The 20,898-nt window shown below is 43.0% G+C and overlaps 3 protein-coding genes across 5 annotated transcripts in view; all 3 read left to right on the top strand.

Annotated features, from left to right (window-relative positions):
- The first annotated feature begins 3,487 nt into the window (after positions 1-3,487).
- LOC129830886 (pro-neuropeptide Y-like) lies at positions 3,488-5,751 on the top strand. Its single transcript, XM_055893705.1, has 4 exons — positions 3,488-3,597; positions 4,011-4,198; positions 5,029-5,118; positions 5,437-5,751. The coding sequence occupies exons 2-4, from the start codon at positions 4,011-4,013 to the stop codon at positions 5,459-5,461; spliced, it is 303 nt and encodes a 100-aa protein (XP_055749680.1). The 5' UTR covers positions 3,488-3,597; the 3' UTR covers positions 5,462-5,751.
- Positions 5,752-7,213: 1,462 nt separating this feature from the next.
- LOC129830888 (protein PALS2-like) overlaps positions 7,214-20,898 on the top strand; it is a 43,739-nt gene continuing 30,054 nt past the window's right edge. For all 3 annotated transcript variants that reach the window (XM_055893707.1, XM_055893709.1, XM_055893710.1), the window contains exon 1: positions 7,214-7,322. The gene's annotated coding sequence lies outside the window, so the exon portion shown is untranslated. The remainder of the gene's footprint in view (positions 7,323-20,898) is intronic.
- Positions 14,575-18,623, top strand: LOC129830887 (piggyBac transposable element-derived protein 4-like). Its single transcript, XM_055893706.1, has 2 exons — positions 14,575-15,283; positions 15,749-18,623. Exons 1-2 carry the CDS (start codon positions 15,105-15,107, stop codon positions 17,490-17,492), a joined length of 1,923 nt encoding a protein of 640 aa, XP_055749681.1. The 5' UTR covers positions 14,575-15,104; the 3' UTR covers positions 17,493-18,623.

Raw genomic sequence — 20,898 nt, forward strand, 5'->3', positions numbered from 1 at the left:
AGGATGGGGATGATGCTCAGGCTATCAAGGATAAGTGGAGCAAGAAGCATGACCGGATTACATTTCTATATATACATATATATATATATATATACAGTTGAAGTCGGAAGTTTACATACACTTAGTTTGGAGTCATTAAAACTAGTTTTTCAACCACTCCACAAATTTCTTGTTAACAAACTATAGTTTTGGCAAGTCGGTTAGGACATCTACTTTGTGCATGACACAAGTAATTTTTCCAAAAATTGTTTACAGAAAGATTATTTCACTTATAACTCACTGTATCACAATTTCAGTGGGTCAGAAGTTCACATACACTAAGATGACTGTGCCTTTAAACAGCTTGGAAAATTCCAGAAAATTATGTCATTGCTTTAGAAGCTTTTGATAGGCTAATTGGCATCATTTGAGTCAATTGGAAGTGTACCTGTGGATGTATTTCAAGGCCTACCTTCAAACTCAGTGCCTCTTTGCTTGACATCATGGGAAATCAAAAGAAATCACCCAAGACATCAGAAAAAAAATTGTAGACCTTCACAAGTCTGGTTCATCCTTGGGAGCAATTTCCAAACGCCTGAAGGTACCACGTTCATCTGTACAAACAACAGTACACAAGTATAAACACCATGGGACCACGCAGCCATCATACCGCTCAGGAAGGAGACTCGTTCTGTCTCCTAGAGATGAACGTACTTTGGTGGGAAAAGTGCAAATCAATCCCAGAACAACAGCAAAGGACCTTGTGAAGATGCTGGAGGAAACAAGTACAAAAGTATCTATATCCACAGTAAAACGAGTCCTATATCGACATAACCTGAAAGGCCGCTCAGCAAGGAAGAAGCCAGTGCTCCAAAACCGTCATAGAAAAGCCAGACCACGGTTTGCAACTGCACATGGGGACTTTTTGGAGAAATATCCTCTGGTCTGATGAAACAAAAATAGAACTGTTTGTCCATAATGACCATCGTTATGTTTGGAGGAAAAAGGGGGATGCTTGCAGCCGAAGAACACCATCCCAACCGTGAAGCACGGGGGTGGCAGCATCATGTTGTGGGGGTGCTTTGCTGCAGGAGGGTCTGGTGCACTTCACAAAATTGATGGCATCATGAGGCAGGAAAATTATGTGGATATATTGAAGCAACATCTCAAGACATCAGTCAGGAAGTTAAAGCTTGGTCGCAAATGGGTCTTCCAAATGAACAATGACCCCAAGCATACTTCCAAAGTTGTGGCAAAATGGCTTAAGGACAACAAAGTCAAGGTATTGGAGTGGCCATCACAAAGCCCTGACCTCAATCCTATAGAAATTTGTGGGCAGAACTGAAAAAGCGTGTGTGCGGGCAAGAAGGCTGTAACGGTCCTGACCTGTTTTATGTTGTTTTTTGTATGTGTTTAGGTCAGGGCATGTGTTTTGGGTGGGCAGTCTATGTTATCTGTTTCTATGTTGGTTTTGGTTGCCTGGTATGGCTCTTAATTAGAGGCAGGTGTTTTGCGTTCTCCTCTAATTAAGAGTCATATTTAGGTAGGGTGTTCTCACTGTTTGTTTGTGGGTGATTGTCTTCCGTATCTGTGTTATGTCTTGCACCATACGGGACTGTTCGGTTGTTCGTTTCGTTTCGATGTAGTCTGTTTCCTGTCCGTAAGTGTTACGTTTAGTTATGTAAGTTTATGTTCAGGTTTCGTCTACGTCGTTTTCTTGTTTTGTATTTTTTGAAAGTGTTTTGTTTTTTCATGTTGCCATCGTCGTGTTAAATAAAAGATGGCTTATTTCCCTAATGCTGCATTTTGGTCTGATGATCCTTCTCTCCTCTCCTCGTCCGAGGATGAGGAGAGCGACAGCCCTTACAAAGGCCTACAAACCTGACTCAGTTACACTAGCTCTGTCAGGAGGAATGGGCCAAAATTCACCCAATTTATTGTGGGAAGCTTGTGGAAGGCTACCCTAAATGTTTGACCCAAGTTAAACTATTTTAAAGGCAATGCTTCCAAATACTAATTGAGTATGTAAACTTCTGACCCACTGGGAATGTGATGAAATGAATAAAATCTGAAATAAATCATTATCTCTGTTATTCTGACATTTCACATTCTTAAAATAAAGTGGTGACCCTAACTGACCTAAAACAGGTGATTTTTTACTGGGATTAAATGTCAGGAATTGTGAAAAACTGAGTTTAAATGTATTTGGCTTAGGTGTATTTGGGTGTATTTCCGACTTCAACTGTATATATATATGTATATATATATATTATTAGTATTTTTATTTTTTTATTCATCTGAACAATAACTGATCTTTCTGTTCATTGGAAATACTTGATAGACCCCTCAACTGAAATGTGGGGAAAATAAGGAGGGTTTAGAGTAGCATGAAAACCCATTCAGAAAACGTCTAGGAGAGAAAGAAAGGATGCTAATGAGATCTAATCAGTTCCTATCACATTTCTCTTTTGGGGGTGTGGGTGACTGAAAAAAATATGTAATTTGATTGACAGTAAAACATAAAAGAGAGAGGAGGAAAACAAAGAGATGCCCTGACCTCCAGGAGGCCCCATTGATTTTGTTTGTCATTCTCACTCAGATATCATAGTAAGATGTCATAAATCATTGCAAAATATGTAGAATTGGTGGAAATTAGCTTTAAAACTGCAACAATTTCTCACCCCCCCATGACAAAATGTGTAGAATTGCAGGAAATGTGCTATAAATCCTGCAACAAAAAATGTGTTCTGTCAAGCGACTTTTTGTTAATATAATATGTTTTCTGCTAACAGATCCCTCTGTAAGTATTAAATTATAGTTTTTAATCCCGGTCCTGAGTTAATGTAATTGTATAGCTAATAGGCTATGTGTTTGTAGATGGACTGAGGTGAAGGAAGCTACAGCAACTAATGTGATAATGGCTGGGGTCATTTTTGGTTGTTTTTACATTTTAGAGTTTTTAAATTGCATAGAAATGCAGCAAATGAAGTTCAACTTTCTTAACCGCGCCCCTCCCCCTCCCGTTACGGACCTCACTAGAACTCAGACCCTGGTTACGGCCCTGTGCTTGTGTGCATGCGTGTGTTGGTGTGCGTGTGTTGGTGTGCGTGCTTGTGGCAATTAATGGAGGTTTTTAAAATAATAAACACATTTTTCACTCAGACTTTGTTCCCAAGTGAGACAATTCTGTCGATATTGACAACCCAGTCATCATCACATACATTTGTCTTGGATCTGCGTCATGTCTCTTCAGCCCATTTTATTCCACTCCAGAGTGATGTTGTTAATTCGTTTGAGAGGGGAAAAAACGAAATTAATTTCCACCACTATTGACATTTTTTAGAAAGCAATCATTTTTTTAATGCATTAATTAATATAGTTTAAAATGGGCGATGACAGCTTGCGGTGACGCGTCTGTCCGCGCACATTTTCAGAATCGTGATTTGGAGACTTACGTTCAATGGGGCGCATCTTGTGATGTGCCCTCCCCACCCAGTATTGCGCACAGCATTATAAAAATCGCGCCACAGAGTGGGTACCCTATGCAGAACGCACAGCAGCAGAAAGACGACTGAGGACAACTTCTATCCAAACTATAATTTAAACCCTCAAGTCAATGTAAGTAGCATACCTCTATTACATCTATAGACATGATTTAAACAAGATTAGATATTGATTTCTTAACCTATTTGTCTAATGTACCTACCGGTTTTATAGTGTTTTTCTATACAACTTGTAGCCTATCTACTAATTTCATTGCCTTCACTGAAACTGACATTTTTAAACAATTAATCTGAGGAAGTCAATAAATAGATATCAATTTAATTTTAAACAACAAATATAGATAAACACGAGGCATCCTCCAGTTAATGTAGACTACGGGTTGTGGGGTAGTAGTAGGGAACAGACATTATTATTGTCTTGAACATACACAACTTCTAAAAGTTTTCGCAGGTAAACTAACTTTGATAAGACTGCGTAGCCTAAGCAATTCAGACCCTGATATTTTTCTTGATTCGTAAACATTAAAGATGCATCCTAACTTGGGTACCTGGCTGGGCGCAGTGACGCTCCTCGTCTGGACCTTCATATGCATCGGGACGCTTGCGGAAGGCTATCCGGTCAAACCCGAAAACCCCGGCGAAAATGTGCCCGCGGAGGAACTGGCCAAGTATTACTCCGCTCTCAGACATTACATCAACCTCATCACAAGGCAGAGGTGAGTGCTGTGATCCGGGTGTGATACATTGCTGATTTAATTAAAGGGCTGAAGTTTGGATTTGTGATTATCCAATTGAAATATTTGATTAGTGAGCCACAGGCTATTGATTCATAACTAACTAATTGATTCATAATAACTAACTAACTAACTAACTAATTATATGGAGTGGGACACTATGAACTCAGCTACTAGTAGCTAAAATTACACTTTGGTTTTTAGCTTAATATTGTGTTATTACTGGGTCTAGTCCAAATACCAACTAATCCAATCATTCAGGTGACTAAAATAATAAAGATGAGTCACATTAACCTGTCACTAATTACTCTGTGTGTTGTCTATATGAAACAATGTCTTTATTTCAACAGCTGCACACCCCTGATTCTTAATTAGCAACATCCCACATAGCTTTACAGATGAAGCCAGTCACCCTGCATCCACTCACACTCTGTTCACTAAAATCAGTGTAAAATTCGTTTTCTGGTACATTTTTTTCTGCTGGTGTGCCCCTGGCTACAATAATTTAAATGTACAAATTTTATTGTGAATGTGTTTCTTCTGTTAGAGTGTTTGTGTTAAGAGTGGAAAAGGGTCTTAACTAATTCCAATAGGGCTTATCTTCAGAGGAGCAGACTTGACAACCAACAAAACAGCCCTCTCTTTTTATACAGAAGCGCTCTAAGGACAAGTCTTTTATTTGACCAGACATACATTCATATTGACTCTCGAACAGTTGGGGTAAATGATCTTATGGGGGCAGCACACATGGTCTAGTTCCTGAAGTTTAGTCTATGCAAATGGTATTCCTGAAATTCCTCTCTCTCTCCCAGGTATGGGAAGAGGTCCAGCCCTGACACACTGGATTCACTGATCTCAGAACTGCTGCTGAAGGAGAGCACAGACACGCTCCCACAGTCCAGGTACTGTCACTGTGTGTGTGTGCGGCGCGTGCGTGCGTGCGTGCGTGCGTGTGTGTGTGTGTGTGTGTGTGTGTGTGTGTGTGTGACTGGTCCAGAACTCATATTGATAAAGTGTCTCAGAGTAGAAGTGCAGGTTCCCTCTGTCTATGTAATCTTATTTATTTTGATCTAAAAGGCGAACTGATCCTAGATCAGCACTCCTACTCTGAGACGCTGTATAAATATGGGCCCTGGTCCTCTCTTCTCAACAGAAGAAAGTACTGTGGTAGTTTGGACATAATTGTTATTTGATACTTTATATATTTTGTCTCTTCCCAGATATGATGAACCATCGTTGTGGTAATAGTGTCTGTGTCCCGGCCCAACACCCGGGCTCATCGCCGTGGCGACGAGCAACTGACCTCAACAACATGGCCGCCTCACCATGGCCGAAGTCCCATCCTAACAACCCCAATGGGTTTCATAACGTATGCATCCCCTCTCTCCCCATCCTCCATCCAGAGGCCAGATAACTGTTCAGGGTCTTATGAAAGTCGTTATCTGTGCATTGTTATTCTAAATCAGGGGAGAGAATTATTGATTGTATGGTCAAAACTGTGCTATTAAATATGAATTATATAACGGATCTACTTATCTTCTGTAGTTGTACACTTATTTGAAATGAGTCTTTAGCCAAGAGCATAAATTAAGGCTCCTTCTGGCTTTGTACATTATACTGGGGAGATTGTACGTCTTTAAATACATGTGTATGCGGACTCTCACATCACAACACGTTTTTTGCAATCCCCGGAGAGCTATTAGATCCATTGTACTCACAACTCTTTTCAGGGCAATGGCAATTTGGTGGCTAAGGGCGCACTCTTGTGGTTGATATGTTTTACTGCATTGAACACGATGTGGCGTTTCCTGGCCTGAAGTCAGAGTAGCTACTGGGTAGGTAGTCTCCCTGTACAAAGCATTACGCTTCTTTCACATTGGTGTTCATGCAGAAAGGTATACCAAATATAATACTATAACGTGGGACATTTGTAATGAACTGTCCATTGCAATGGAATAACCTTGGTAACACTTTGTCATATTACCCAACATCAAGTCATCATCGAATTATTGTCATGCCAACAAGTGTAGAATGTGAATGAATAGAATGAGTATAATGCTATTGGAGGAATCTAGACATAAAATAGGACAAGTGTAACAGTATACAATTTACGTCATCCCCTCGCCCCGAGACGGGCGCGAACCAGGGACCTTCTGCACACATCAACAACTGACGACCACGAAGCAGCGTTACCCATCGCTCCACAAAAGCCACGGCCCTTGCAAAGCAAGGGGCAACACTACTCAAGTCTCAGAGCAAGTGACGTAACTGATTGAAATGCTACTAGCGCGCACCCGCTAACTAGCTAGACATTTCACATCCGTTACACAAGGTAAGGGAGATAGAGGAGAGAGTAGATAAAATGTCATTCAAAATGTTGTGCATTTTGATGACTGAATGTTTCTGATTAATATGCTTGTTGTTATGGTGAATACTGACCTAATAGCCCACCTATTTTGAAATCTCAGTTTAAGTGCAAATTACCATTTAATAGGAAATAGGTCCTTATGTTATTCTATAGCCTGTCATATTTGGCACACAATGTTCATTCAACACTGCAGGCTATTTGTACAGCTAGTCTCACATGGTGCATAGAAAGCAAATTCCTAATCCTGTCCTCTAATTCCCAGTTAATCCCACACAATGTATAATTCCCACCCAATTTAATTAACTAAGCACGCCATTGTCTACTTTAAGGGTCCACAGTTGGCTACTCTTAACATTGAAGCTCTTTACGTAGCCTTTTTCACACATGTACAATAATACATAGGCAAGGCTATATTATCAATACCATCAAGGGCTCTCTATTCCCATGAATAAAGAATTGGTGAGGTAAAAAAAAAGCACAATGTAACATTCAATTACAATATCATTCGCGTTATGAATTGTTACACTGTATCCCATCGTTGGACGTGGGGGGTGGACCTCCCGATAGATCTCGGCTATGATTCGTCCATTTCCGATATAGGTCATCAGTAGGGGCGCGGTCTAATGGTTTGATTGGCATCGTGGATACACGGCTAGTAAGCAGTGGGACCAGGACAGCTGAGGGGTGTTTGAATTTCCAACTGGGACAGCCACGGCTAATTTACACACACGATTACCGGTAAGTCAGAATGGGCGATTGAAGTTAATTCTGCAGAGAAACTATATGTGAAAGGAAAAGGGGACTTTTTGGTCTCCAAGATGGATTTAGCACGTATGGAAGAAGTCAAACCCTGTGTGCTGTCCGTGATGTGTGTGTGGCTGTGGGACCTTTATTTGGAATGGTTTACTGCTTGTCCAATGTGATTGCCTTGCTCATACGCTGAGTGCTTGTTTTCGAATCGGATGCTGTTGACTATGGGAAAGGCCTAAACTATGATGATAATACTCTCCAAACGTGCAGGCTACAATGCCTTGGATGGTTAACAAAAATGGCCGCATGTGTGTGATGAGTTTAATGTTATTTGGTAACAATTGACAGCAAAAACGGACCCATAATTTGTAACGCGTGTGGAACACTCGTCGGCCCATTCATTATTTCCTGGGTATCCGTCTATTTCTAATCGCCGTAACGGGATCTGTGCCTGAATTTATCGCGCCGCTGATAGGATGTGCGCGCGCGAGGAAGTGTCAGGCAGCAGGAATCCCCACTATCCCAGAAGCACCGCACCAGCAGAGAACAGGGAAGTGGTGTAGAATGTTCCAAGGCCCCGACACGATTTGATAGGCTAGAGTGAAAACACCATTGTTTGTTGAACAACTATCGGGTTTAGTTTATTTGTGCTGAGCTGGTGAATGAACGTGGATCGGGTCTGGTATAGCAGCGTCTGGTCCGAAGGCAGAGGGCAGCAGACGCATGCTATTGACTTCGCCTTCAGATTTGTCTGAGTCGAGTGTAGAATGCCGTCTAATGTCACTACGTAGATGAACTCTTAATCCTGACCATCTGAATTTGATAATCTTAGTCATTATAAAAGGTTTAGATTAATACATTTTTGGGGTCCTTTTTGGTCATGGTGACGCTGGGTTGGCTTTATTCTTAGGGCCTCTTGCGTATTTTTCTGGCTGGGCTTAGAAGTGGAGGTGATTAGGGGGCAATTGACACCCTGTGAATATGCAACGTCCGGGTGGATCCTTGGGGGTGGAATTGAGGCTGTTCTGAGGGCAAAAGAGGGTGCAACTCAATATTAGGAAGGTGTTCCTAAGGTTTTGTATACTCAGTGTATATCTGCAGTAATAGTGGAATGAAAGTGTAGTGTTTCACATTATTACTTACCCGCCAATGTTGTGATTGGCTTTGATATTCGCCTATTGGTTTCTCTCGCCGGAGCATCAAAATGTGAAAACTGACTGTGCTATCTAGTGGAAATCGCGCTAGATTTCCACTAGATAGCACAGTCACAAAGTCAGAACAGTTTCAGTCTGTGATTTAACAATCACTGAGTAGTGTAGGGAATCATTGTTCCATCTAAATCGCAGTGAAATATATGTTCAATACCCAATAATATAGTATTTACAGCTGTTTGATGCTGGTGGACTTTTCGGTTTTGGTCCACGCTTCAAACAGATGTAAAAACTATATATTTTTTAAAGATATGCCACAGCGATTTTAGATGGTACAATAATTCCCTACACTATTATTGTTTTCTCGCTTAAACTGAAATTGAGCGAAAAGTGTAGAATTTTAGCAACCCAGGAAATTACAGTGATTTTTACTAGATAGGACAGCCACAAAGTCAGAACATTTTGACAACAGATGCCCTCCAGCAGGAGAAATCAATTGGCGAATATCACAGCACTGGCTGGTAAGTAATACTGTGAAACACTATCATTCCACTATTAGCACCAGATATATTATTGACATTTTCTGAAATTACATTGCTAAACATCCAATGTGTAACACTTTTAACATCATGGAGCTACTCCAATTCATCAGGGCATCTACAAGGTGTCGGAAGCGTTCCACAGGGATGCTGGCCCATGCTGACTCCAATGCTTCCCACAGTTGTGTCAAGTTGACTGGATGTCCGTTGGGAGGTGGACCATTCTTGATACACACGGGAAACTGTTGAGTGTGAAAAACCCAGCAGCGTTGCAGTTCTTGACACACTCAAACAAGTGCGCCTGGCACCTACTACGATACCCTGTTCAAAGGCACTTAAATATTTTGACTTGCCCATTTACCCTCTGAATGGCAAACATACACAATCCATGTCTCAATTGTCTCAAGGCTTACAAATCCTTCTTTAATCTGTCTCCTCCTCTTCATCTACACTGATTGAAGTGGATTTAACAAGTGACATCAATAAGGGATTATAGCTTTCACCTGGATTCACCTGGTCAGTCTATGTCATGGAACGAGCAGGTGTTCTTAATGTTTTGTACACTATGGATATTATTATGTATTATGGATATTTTCTGAAATTACAATGCAAAAAATACAAATAAATCCTATGTGTTGCACCTTTAATGTAGGCTTAGATCACAGTTCAAATGAATGCATCTTTCCTTCCTTGGGTGATATTGCCTATAACGTAACTGGATTGGTGGAAAGCTAGTCAAGGAAGGAATGAGGGTTGGTATCAGTCCATTTTAATATGACAACCCTTATTCCGTGCACGTAAGCAGAGTATTTGGCTTTGTACTGGCTAGCTTACGTTCTTGATTTTGCTTTGTTTATTTGCTTACTGCACTGCTGCATAGATTAAAGGTGGAAAGCAGCAGTCTCCTGCCATTCCTGATAATGAATCACCCAAACAGAGCCAGAGAGACCAACATGACCTATGCCCAGTGGTGGAAAAAGTACCCAATTTTAATACTTGAGTAAAAGTAAAGATACCTAAATAGAAAATGGCAAAAGTAAAGATACCTAAATAGAAAATGACTCAAGTAAAAGTTAAAGTCACCCAGTAAAGTTAAGAAGTATTTGGTTTTAGATATACTTAACGATCAAAAGTTCAACAGTTTTTTTTTAAGGATTGCCAGCGGCACACTCCAATGCTCAGAAATAATTTAGAAACAAAGCATGTGTGTTTAGTGAATCTACCAGATCAGAGGCAGTAGGGATGACCAGGGATTTTCTCTTGATAAGTGCGTGCATTTGGCCATTTTCCTTTCCTGCTAAGCATTCACAATGTAACGAGTATTTTTGGGTGTCAGGGAAAATGTATGGAGTAAAAAGTACATTATTTTCTTGAGGAATGTAGTGAAGTAAAAGTGAAAGTTGTAAAAAATATAAATAGTAAAGTAAAGAAGAGATACTTTCAATTTTTGGGGGGTAATTTTACTGAAGTACTTTACACCACTGCCTTTACCTCACATGTCTGTCACATAGGCACAGGGCCGTTACACCCCTGCCTTTACCTCACATGTCTGTCACATAGGCACAGGGCCGTTACACCCCTGCCTTTACCTCACATGTCTGTCACATAGGCTCAGGGCCGTTACACCCCTGCCTTTACCTCACATGTCTGTCACATAGGCACAGGGCCGTTACACCCCTGCCTTTACCTCACATGTCTGTCACATAGGCACAGGGCCGTTACACCCCTGCCTTTACCTCACATGTCTGTCACATAGGCACAGGGCCGTTACACCCCTGCCTTTACCTCACATGTCTGTCACATAGGCACAGGGCCGTCCCAAATGGCATCCTAGTCCCTATATAGTGAACGACTTTTGACCAGAACGCTGGCGCTGTTGGGATGCACACACTCGTGTTTGTCTCACACTCACAGAGGCACAGTCTGGGGCTGGACTTGGTCATTGTATCTTCTGAATAAGTGGATGTTATGACATGTCCAATCTCTGTTAGACTATAGCAGACATTACAACCTGGTTTTCCTCATTTCAATCAGGCCTGAGAGAGCGAAATAGACACACACACACACACACACACACACACACACACACACACACACACACACACACACACACACACACACACACACACACACACACACACACACACACACACACACACACACACACACACACACCCTCCTAGCCCCTCCTTACACCAAATCCCTGACCTGCTCTTTCCTACTCTTTCACCTCTTCACCCACCCCCCCCCTTTTCTTCTCGCGCTCTTTCCACATCTCTTGCTGCTTATCTTGGCTTTCTCCTCTTTCATTCATCTCTCTGAAGACAGCAGTTGGTAGAGGAGAGAGGCTGGAGGAAGACAGTAGTTGGTAGAGGAGAGAGGCTGGAGGAAGACAGTAGTTGGTAGAGGAGAGAGGCTGGAGGAAGACAGTAGTTGGTAGAGGAGCGAGGCTGGAGGAAGACAGCAGTTGGTAGAGGAGAGAGGCTGGAGGAAGACAGCAGTTGGTAAAGGAGAGAGGCTGGAGGAAGACAGTAGTTGGTAGAGGAGAGAGGCTGGATGAAGACAGTAGTTGGTAGAGGAGAGAGGCTGGAGGAAGACAGCAGTTGGTAGAGGAGCGAGGCTGGAGGAAGACAGCAGTTGGTAGAGGAGAGAGGCTGGAGGAAGACAGTAGTTGGTAGAGGAGAGAGGCTGGAGGAAGAGAGCAGTTGGTAGAGGAGCGAGGCTGGAGGAAGAGAGCAGTTGGTAGAGGAGAGAGGCTGGAGGAAGACAGTAGTTGGTAGAGGAGCGAGGCTGGAGGAAGACAGCAGTTGGTAGAGGAGCGAGGCTAGAGGAAGACAGTAGTTGGTAGAGGAGAGAGGCTGGAGGAAGACAGTAGTTGGTAGAGGAGCGAGGCTGGAGGAAGACAGCAGTTGGTAGAGGAGCGAGGCTGGAGGAAGACAGCAGTTGGTAGAGGAGCGAGGCTGGAGGAAGACAGCAGTTGGTAGAGGAGAGAGGCTGGAGGAAGACAGTAGTTGGTAGAGGAGAGAGGCTGGAGGAAGACAGTAGTTGGTAGAGGAGCGAGGCTGGAGGAAGACAGCAGTTGGTAGAGGAGCGAGGCTGGAGGAAGACAGTAGTTGGTAGAGGAGCGAGGCTGGAGGAAGACAGTAGTTGGTAAAGGAGCGAGGCTGGAGGAAGACAGCAGTTGGTAGAGGAGAGAGGCTGGAGGAAGACAGTAATTGGTAGAGGAGAGAGGCTGGATGAAGACAGTAGTTGGTAGAGGAGAGAGGCTGGAGGAAGACAGCAGTTGGTAGAGGAGCGAGGCTGGAGGAAGACAGCAGTTGGTAGAGGAGAGAGGCTGGAGGAAGACAGTAGTTGGTAGAGGAGCGAGGCTGGAGGAAGAGAGCAGTTGGTAGAGGAGCGAGGCTGGAGGAAGACAGCAGTTGGTAGAGGAGAGAGGCTGGAGGAAGACAGTAGTTGGTAGAGGAGAGAGGCTGGAGGAAGAAAGTAGTTGGTAGAGGAGCGAGGCTGGAGGAAGACAGTAGTTGGTAGAGGAGAGAGGCTGGAGGAAGACAGTAGTTGGTAGAGGAGAGAGGCTGGAGACAGACAGCAGTTGGTAGAGGAGAGAGGCTGGAGACAGACAGCAGTTGGTAGAGGAGAGAGGCTGGAGGAAGACAGCAGTTGGTAGAGGAGAGAGGCTGGAGACAGACAGTGTCATGTGACACGATGAGTTACTTTATATCATGAGATTTGGGCTCCCGAGTGGCGCAGCGGTCTAAGGCACTGCATCTCAGTGCTAGAGGCATCACTACAGACCCAGGTATTATTCCAGGCTGTATAACAACGGCCGTGATTGGGTTGTTCGGGCGGCACACAATTGGCCCAGCATTGTCCAAGTTAAGGTTAGGCCGGCGTAAGCCGTCATTGTAAATTTGAATTTGTTCTTAACTGACTTGCCTAATTAAATAAAGGTTAAATATTTTTATTTTATTTTACTGGCAATGCAAGCAGATCACAGGATGTTACAATCCTACTTCCTGGGCACCGTTTTTAATGAGCAGCACTTTAATTTCACCGCCCTCCTTCATATCGGCCTTCTCTCCATTGAATCCGCTCAATCCGTCCATCACGTTAATTGGCCCATTACAGCAGAGAGAAAGATAGATCGAGAGCAAGAGCGAGGCTTACTGACCGGTTTCATTACGTAATGCAGATTACAATAAGGCCCTGCACGCTGATTGGGAGTGAAAGATATCCCCTGGAAGAATGTTAATGGCAGCAAAGCCACTAGGGCAATTCTTCCTCCTCATCGAATCATCCACACCACTGGGCCCCTCCAGGGTCTGTCTCTCTACGGCCGAGGTAAAGGAGGACAGGAGGGAGTAAGGAAAGGAAAGCATGGAGAGAGAGAACACTTAAAGAAGTGGACAAAAAATGAGAGGAGGAATGGAAGCTGAGAGAGAGAGAGAGAGATTCCAAATTTTAACTTATTAAACACAGAGGAAAAACTAAAAATACTCATGGGCGAAGGAGCAATGGCTCCTCTTGCAGCCAAAATGTATTTGCCTGCCATAGCCTGAGAGACATTGAATAATAACATCTGCATAGTAAGCAGTAACTTACTTATTATTACTATTATTGTTATTACTGTTATTGTTATTACTATTATTATTGTTGTTTATCATTCCAAGTAGTAATGGTATGGGTGGTAATGGTAATGATAGCAGTTTAATGATGGTGGTGGTGGTAGTAGTGGTAATGATGATAGTAGTTGTAGTACCGATGTAATGGTTTAGATGACCGTTATTTAGTTATAAGTTAGTTAGTTTCATTTTTTTATTACCTTACATTCGATTATTGACTGTTACCATTTTATTGTTACTAATTTTATATTTAATTTTGTATTATTATTTACTGCCATTCTATATTATTATTTGTCATTGTTTATACGTTTATTACAATGTATATTGTATACATTGTTGCTTTGGCGATATTGACACAATGTTTTTAATGCCAATAAAGCAGCTTGAATTTGAGAGAGAGAGAGAGAGAGAGAGAGAGAGAGAGAGAGATGACAAAAGAAGTGGACAAGAGAGGAAGGAGAGGCCAAAATAAGTTGACAAGAGAGGAAGGAGAGAGTAAGGAGAGAGGAAGGAGAGAGAGGAATGAGAGAGGACAAAATAAGTGGAAAAGAGAGGACAAAAGAAGTGGACAAAAGAGGAAGGAGAGAGAGGACAAAAGATGAGGACAAGAGGAGAGGAAAGGGCATAGAGTAAGCTCTTAGAAGAGGAGAGGAGACGAGGAGAGAGCACACTAAGGTCACCTGTCTAGGATGAGGGTGCCGCTAGCGGTACGTTTCACAAGAAAAAAAAAGAAAATCTATACCTCTTGTTAATCTTGCCAATATGTCCGATTTCGAAAAGCTTCACTACAAAAGCGATTATCGATCAGTAAACAACACATTAGGTACAGTTACAACAAAGTACATTAGTCACAAAAGTCAGAAATAGCAATGCAAAGCATCAATTACCTTAGGACATTTTCTTCTTTTGGCAATCCTAAAGGTCACGACGAAACAATCAAGTGGCTTTCTGATCGATATAATCCATTTTTATAGCCTAAAACGAAACATTTTGTGAACGGCTTGTGTGGAAAATTCAGCGTCCATCAACTTTGGACGTAACATTCATTGTAATTACTCACTCTAAAGGGACGTTTATCAAGTCAAGTTCGGTTTCATTAGAATCCTCTGTTTGTTAGTAATACAACCAAATACGTGGTTCTTTTCCCGGGACATATTGACCGAAGAAATTCGATCTGAACACACCTACCAGCTACGTCATTACGCGCCAATCGATTGACCTGTTCTTCGTTGATTGACTGTATCTCGGTCCAATGACCACTGATCTTTTTGAAATCTAGCTGGATAGATAGCCAATGAGCAGAGGTAAATAGGGATATCAAATGGTTCTACCCGGAAATAATAGGCATCTTTGTAAAGCCATGCGTGTACGCAGCTATTCCCCATTGAAAATCAGACAATAAGGAGCTCGCCGTTTTACGCGCCGCGAAAGTTTGTTTTGGAGCATTTTCAAGGATCAATTATGGCAAATAAATCAGCCAAATCAAAGACCAAGACGAAGTACACAGATGTGCACGATATAATTAGTGAAATTGACCGTGAAAGTGAAAATGAACATCTAATTGATTCCAGTGAGGTTGAATCCGTTGATTCCGAATTCGAAGACATGTTTCTACACGGTGAAGACCCAGTTTTGGATCGGTGAGTAACGTTGTTTGGAATTAGTAATATCATATATAATTCATTTGAGTTGTTTGAGATATTTGTATTTTATTTGCCTTATATAAAAATATGACTAGGACATGAAATATAATAGGCAAAAGCTCACCATGGTCACAAATTGTGTATTTCTAATAGGTGCTAATTACACACACACATACTGCAATAGGCAAAAGCTCACCATGGTCACAAATTGTGTATTTCTAATAGGTGCTAATTACACACACACATACTGCAATAGGCAAAAGCTCACCATGGTCACAAATTGTGTATTTCTAATAGGTGCTAATTACACACACACATACTGCAATAGGCAAAAGCTCACCATGGTCACAAATTGTGTATTTCTAATAGGTGCTAATTACACACACACATACTGCAATAGAAAAAAGCTCACCATGGTCACAAATTGTGTATTTCTAATAGGTGTCTGTCTTTATTTCACAGTCGCAGCGATTCTGATTGGGAGCCAAGCTGCAAATCCCCCACTGAAGCTGGTCCATCCAGCTGGACCCCTGCTGTATCCGGCACCACACCTACTCCCGCCCGGCCATCAAGGGGTGGTAAGCCGGCGGCAAGGAAGCGGAGGAAGGGCAGCGTGGAACCGTCCAGCGTGGAACCTGCCAGAGTGGAGGAGGACCGTTGGCACACTGTTCTTGAGGAGGATGTGGCCCCACCAACTCCACTTTTCCGCCCAAAACGCCCAGTAGGCCCTCAATTGGACCTGACTTCCAAATACACCCCCAGGCAACTTTTCCAGTTGTTCTTCACCTCGGCAGTTCTTGATACCCTGGTGATGAACACTAATAAATATGGGGCTAAGAAGCAGGAGAAATGGAAGGACATTTCCATTTCAGAACTGTTTTGCTACCTGTCTATGGTCATTTACATGGGGGTGGTGAAGCTGAAGAACCTCAAACACTACTGGAAAACTGCACCACTCTATCAACTGCCTTTCCCCTCAACGGTCATGTCTTGTACTAGGTTTCTGACAATTTCACGGGCACTTCACATTAGTGACCCAGAGGTTGATAAGGACAACGAGGCGAAACGAGGCACAGCAGGCTTTGACAAACTATGCAAGATTAAACCTCTCTACCATGATATCGTTGAGGCATGCAAGACATATTTTCAGCCCGCCCAGAACCTTTCCATAGATGAGAGAATGGTAGCCTCAAAGGCCAGAATTGGCCTAAAACAGTACATGCGCAACAAACCCACAAAATGGGGTTACAAGCTGTTTGTTTTGGCCGATTCTGCGTGTGCATACACGTGCAATTTTTTTGTCTATGAGGGGAAGAACACTTGTGCGAGCGGTAAGGGACTCAGTTATGATTCTGTGATGCAGTTATTAGATTTCCAGCTGCTGGGGAAGGGCTACAAACTATTTGTAGACAACTTCTACACAAGCCCTACCCTGTTCACAGACCTGAGGAAGCTGGAGATGTGGGCCTGTGGCACCATTCGGACCAACCCAGTGGGTTTTCCAAAAACCAGGGTAAATGACATGCCTAAGCGGGCTGAGCGGGGTACCATGAGATGGATCCGTGAAGATGGCCTGCTGTTTGTGAAGTGGATGGACACTCGCGAAGTGGTGATGTGTTCCACTATTCACAAGTCGTTCGGTGGGGATCACGTTGTTCGACGTTTGAAAGGTCCTACAGGCGCTTGGACTGCCAGAAATGTCCCCATTCCAGATGCTGTGAGGGATTACAACAAGAGCATGGGGGGTGTAGACCTATCCGATGCACTGATAGGATATTATAACGTCCTTCATAAAACCATGAAGTGGTACAAAACACTATTCTATCATTTCATTGACATTGCTGTGGTGAATTCCTTCATCCTCCAGAAGGAAATGGCCAAGAGCTGTGGACAGCCCCCCATCTCACAACTAGCCTTCAGGGAGCAGCTCATCCAGGAGCTTGCTAACTACAGCAAGAACACTGTAGCACCTTCTGTCCCCTCTACCTCTGTCCCTTCTGCTCCAACCAGCGGCACGCACATGCTGAAGTTCATCATTGCAGGCAGGGATGTGCCTCAGGGGAAAAGGGGCACAGTAGGGCGGCTTCGTTGTGCCCTGTGCCACAAGAAGTCCCCTGTCACCTGCAACACCTGTGCTGTGACCCTCTGTTTCACACCAGAGAGAGACTGCTATGGGATATGGCATCAGGAGCGCAACATTGCGTAGAGGACAGAGTCTTCACATGATTGAACATTTGAAGTGTAAATAGTTCTCCTTGTTATTTATTTTTTTTATTTTTTATATTCATTTTTTTCCTTGAATTTTTCGAATATATATTTTTTGGGGTATGTTACAATAATTGTTTTGTATTTTGTATATAGGTTTTGTATCATTGTACCAATTCGGCCACTTGGGTACATTTGGGAAACTTGTGAGGGACACCTGGTTGACCTCATGCTCAATGGCATGTACCTCACTCATTCCTGAATGTATCCATCTGAAATTTTGGTAAAATACTGTTGCCTACCTATGTTCTCATTTGAAATGATCCCCAGTATCATAACTGAATGTTTGGCCTTTCTTGTTGATTTTTTAAAGATGCAACATCAGTAAAAGAACAAAAAATGTCTGTTGATTTCCTTGTATTTTCTTCTACCAGATCTATTGTGTTATATTCTCCTACATTCAATTCACATTTACACAAACTTTAGAATGTTTCCTTTCAAATGATACCAAGAATATGCATATCCTTCCTTCTAGGCCTGAGCTGCAAGCAGTTAGATTAGGGTATGTTTTCAGGCGGAAATTGAGAAAAAGGGGGGTCATCCCCAACAGAGAGGAGAGGAGAGGAAAGAGGTGAACTCACACTGAGAGAGCAGACACAGGAGAGAGAGAAGCTGTTCAGTACTTGAAGGACCTTGATGGAGACAAGAGAGTGGGTGCACACACCTGAGAAGTAGAGAATAAGAGTGAGTGATGAGAGGAAAGGGGCCCTGAAGAAGAGAAGAGCAATGAGAGAGGCAGCTGCATACACACACATACAAAATCCATCCTTTTGAGCACAGAGAGTACAGAAAGCAGTATCAGGTAAGGGTCACCAGCACACAAAGATGGCTGGTCAGGGACGGGTGTGAACCAACAACCAACCAGAGCCCTCCCCTTGCCCCTGGTTGCCATGCAACCAGATGACGGACAGTTCGTGATGGAGGGATTATGAAGGATCAGAGTGTCTGTTTTTGTGTAAAACGCCACAGCAGATCATCTCTGTGTTATGCATGCAGGAGTGTGTGTGTGTGTCCACACGGTATTAAAAGCACAGAGAATCGTTCAAAAATAGCACATTTTGTGACCTCTGGTGACGCCTATGAAAGGAGAAATACTAGACTGTGAGATCTAAATCCTATTAATGTTACAAACTGATCTCCATTGCAGTGTTTTGATTCTCAGTTTCTGTGAATGCTCTATTTATTTAAGTACATCCTCAAAGGTCATCACACACACAGACACACACACACACACACACACACACACACACACTGCATCTTAAGGCAACATCCATTCATGTACGCACAAACAAACACATAAACAAGTGAGAGTGACTTTTTTCTCTCTCTCCATCTCCCCAGCACAAGGAAGCAGAGAGGACTGAGTAATAGCCGTCACTCTGGGTTTTTCTCAGTCAATTGAGAATCACAAAGGAGGCCAGTAACCCGGATTGCCTTGGAGCCACAATGTCCTCCCGAGCAGGGCTGGCTGCTAGGACTCCTGGGGTAGCGCAGAGCAATTAGTGAACTTTGCTGCAACATCGCTACAATAGCCTGTACACTCAGAGACTGTGTTATTCAATTGTAGCAGAGCTTGCTCTGGACAGTGGGGTATGCCACGTGTGTTGGTTGGTGTGTGTTGTGGGGAGAGGAGGATTTGGTTGCCAGTTTAGCCAATCTCTAATGACTCCTCTACAACCATCCCAACCCTAACCCCCACCCCCCCACACACACACACCGAGCAGCCGCTGCACAAGCCTCAGGTCAGACTGTGTGCCAGAAACAAGTTGGCCATCTTGACAGATTAATAATAATATTCATTAGAACAACAACAACAATCACATTTATCCCTTCATCAGTACATTGATTTCTGTCATTTAACAAATGCTCTTATCCAGAGTGACTTTTAATCATACCTCACTACAATCTCCAATTTAATTTAACCAAAAATGCACTGTCATTTGATGCTGATTGTTTGTTTTGGACACATAATTACATCCTGACCACAGCTTATCACAACCCTCAGCACACACACACACACACACACACACACACACACACACACACACACACACACACACACACACACACAGCTTATCACAACCCTCAGCACACACACACACACACACACACACACACACACACAGCTTATCACAACCCTCAGCACACACACACACACACACACAGCTTATCACAACCCTCAGCACACACACACACACACACAGCTTATCACAACCCTCAGCACACACACACACACACACACACACAGCTTATCACAACCTCCAGCACACACACACACACACACACAGCTTATCACAACCCTCAGCACACACACACACACACACACACACACACACACAGCTTATCACAACCCTCAGCACACACACACACACACACACAGCTTATCACAACCTCCAGCACACACACACACACACACACACACAGCTCATCACAACCCACAGCACACACACACACACACACAGCTTATCACAACCTCCAGCACACACACACACACACACACACAGCTTATCACAACCCTCAGCACACACACACACACACACACACAGTTTATCACAACCCCCAAGCATACATACTCACACACAGCTTATCACAACCCCCAGCACACACACACACACACACACACACACACACACACACACAGCTTATCACAACCTCTCACAACCTTTTTATTTTTATTTAACCTTTATTTAACTAGGAAAGTCAGTTATGAACTAATTCTTATTTACAATGACGGGCTACCAAAAGGCAAACGGCCTCCTGCGGGGACGGGGGCTGGGATTAAAAATAAATAAAAAATATAGGACAAAACATACATCACGACAAGAGAGACAAGACTACATAAAGAGAAACCTAAGACAACAACATAGCAAGGCAGCAACACAACATGACAACACAGCATGGTAGCAACACAACATGACAACACAGCATGGTAGCAACACAACATGACAACACAGCATGGTAGCAACACAACATGACAACACAGCATGGTAGCAACACAACATGACAACACAGCATGGTAGCAACACAACATGACAACACAGCATGGTAGAAACACAACATGGTAGCAACACAACATGGTAGCAACACAACATGGTAGCAACACAGCATGGTAGCAACACAGCATGGTAGCAACACAACATGGTAGCAACACAGCATGGTAGCAACACAACATGGTAGCAACACAACATGGTAGCAGCACGAAACAGGGTACAAACATTATTGGACACAGACAACAGCACACAGGTCAAGAAGGTAGAGACAACAATGCATCACGTGAAGCAGCCACAACTGTCAGTAATAGGTCCGTGATTCAGTCTTTGAATGAAGTGATTGAGATAAAACAGTCC

Source organism: Salvelinus fontinalis, chromosome 32 (genome assembly GCF_029448725.1).
Source record: "Salvelinus fontinalis isolate EN_2023a chromosome 32, ASM2944872v1, whole genome shotgun sequence".
In the NCBI taxonomy this organism is placed as follows: Eukaryota; Metazoa; Chordata; class Actinopteri; order Salmoniformes; family Salmonidae; genus Salvelinus; species Salvelinus fontinalis.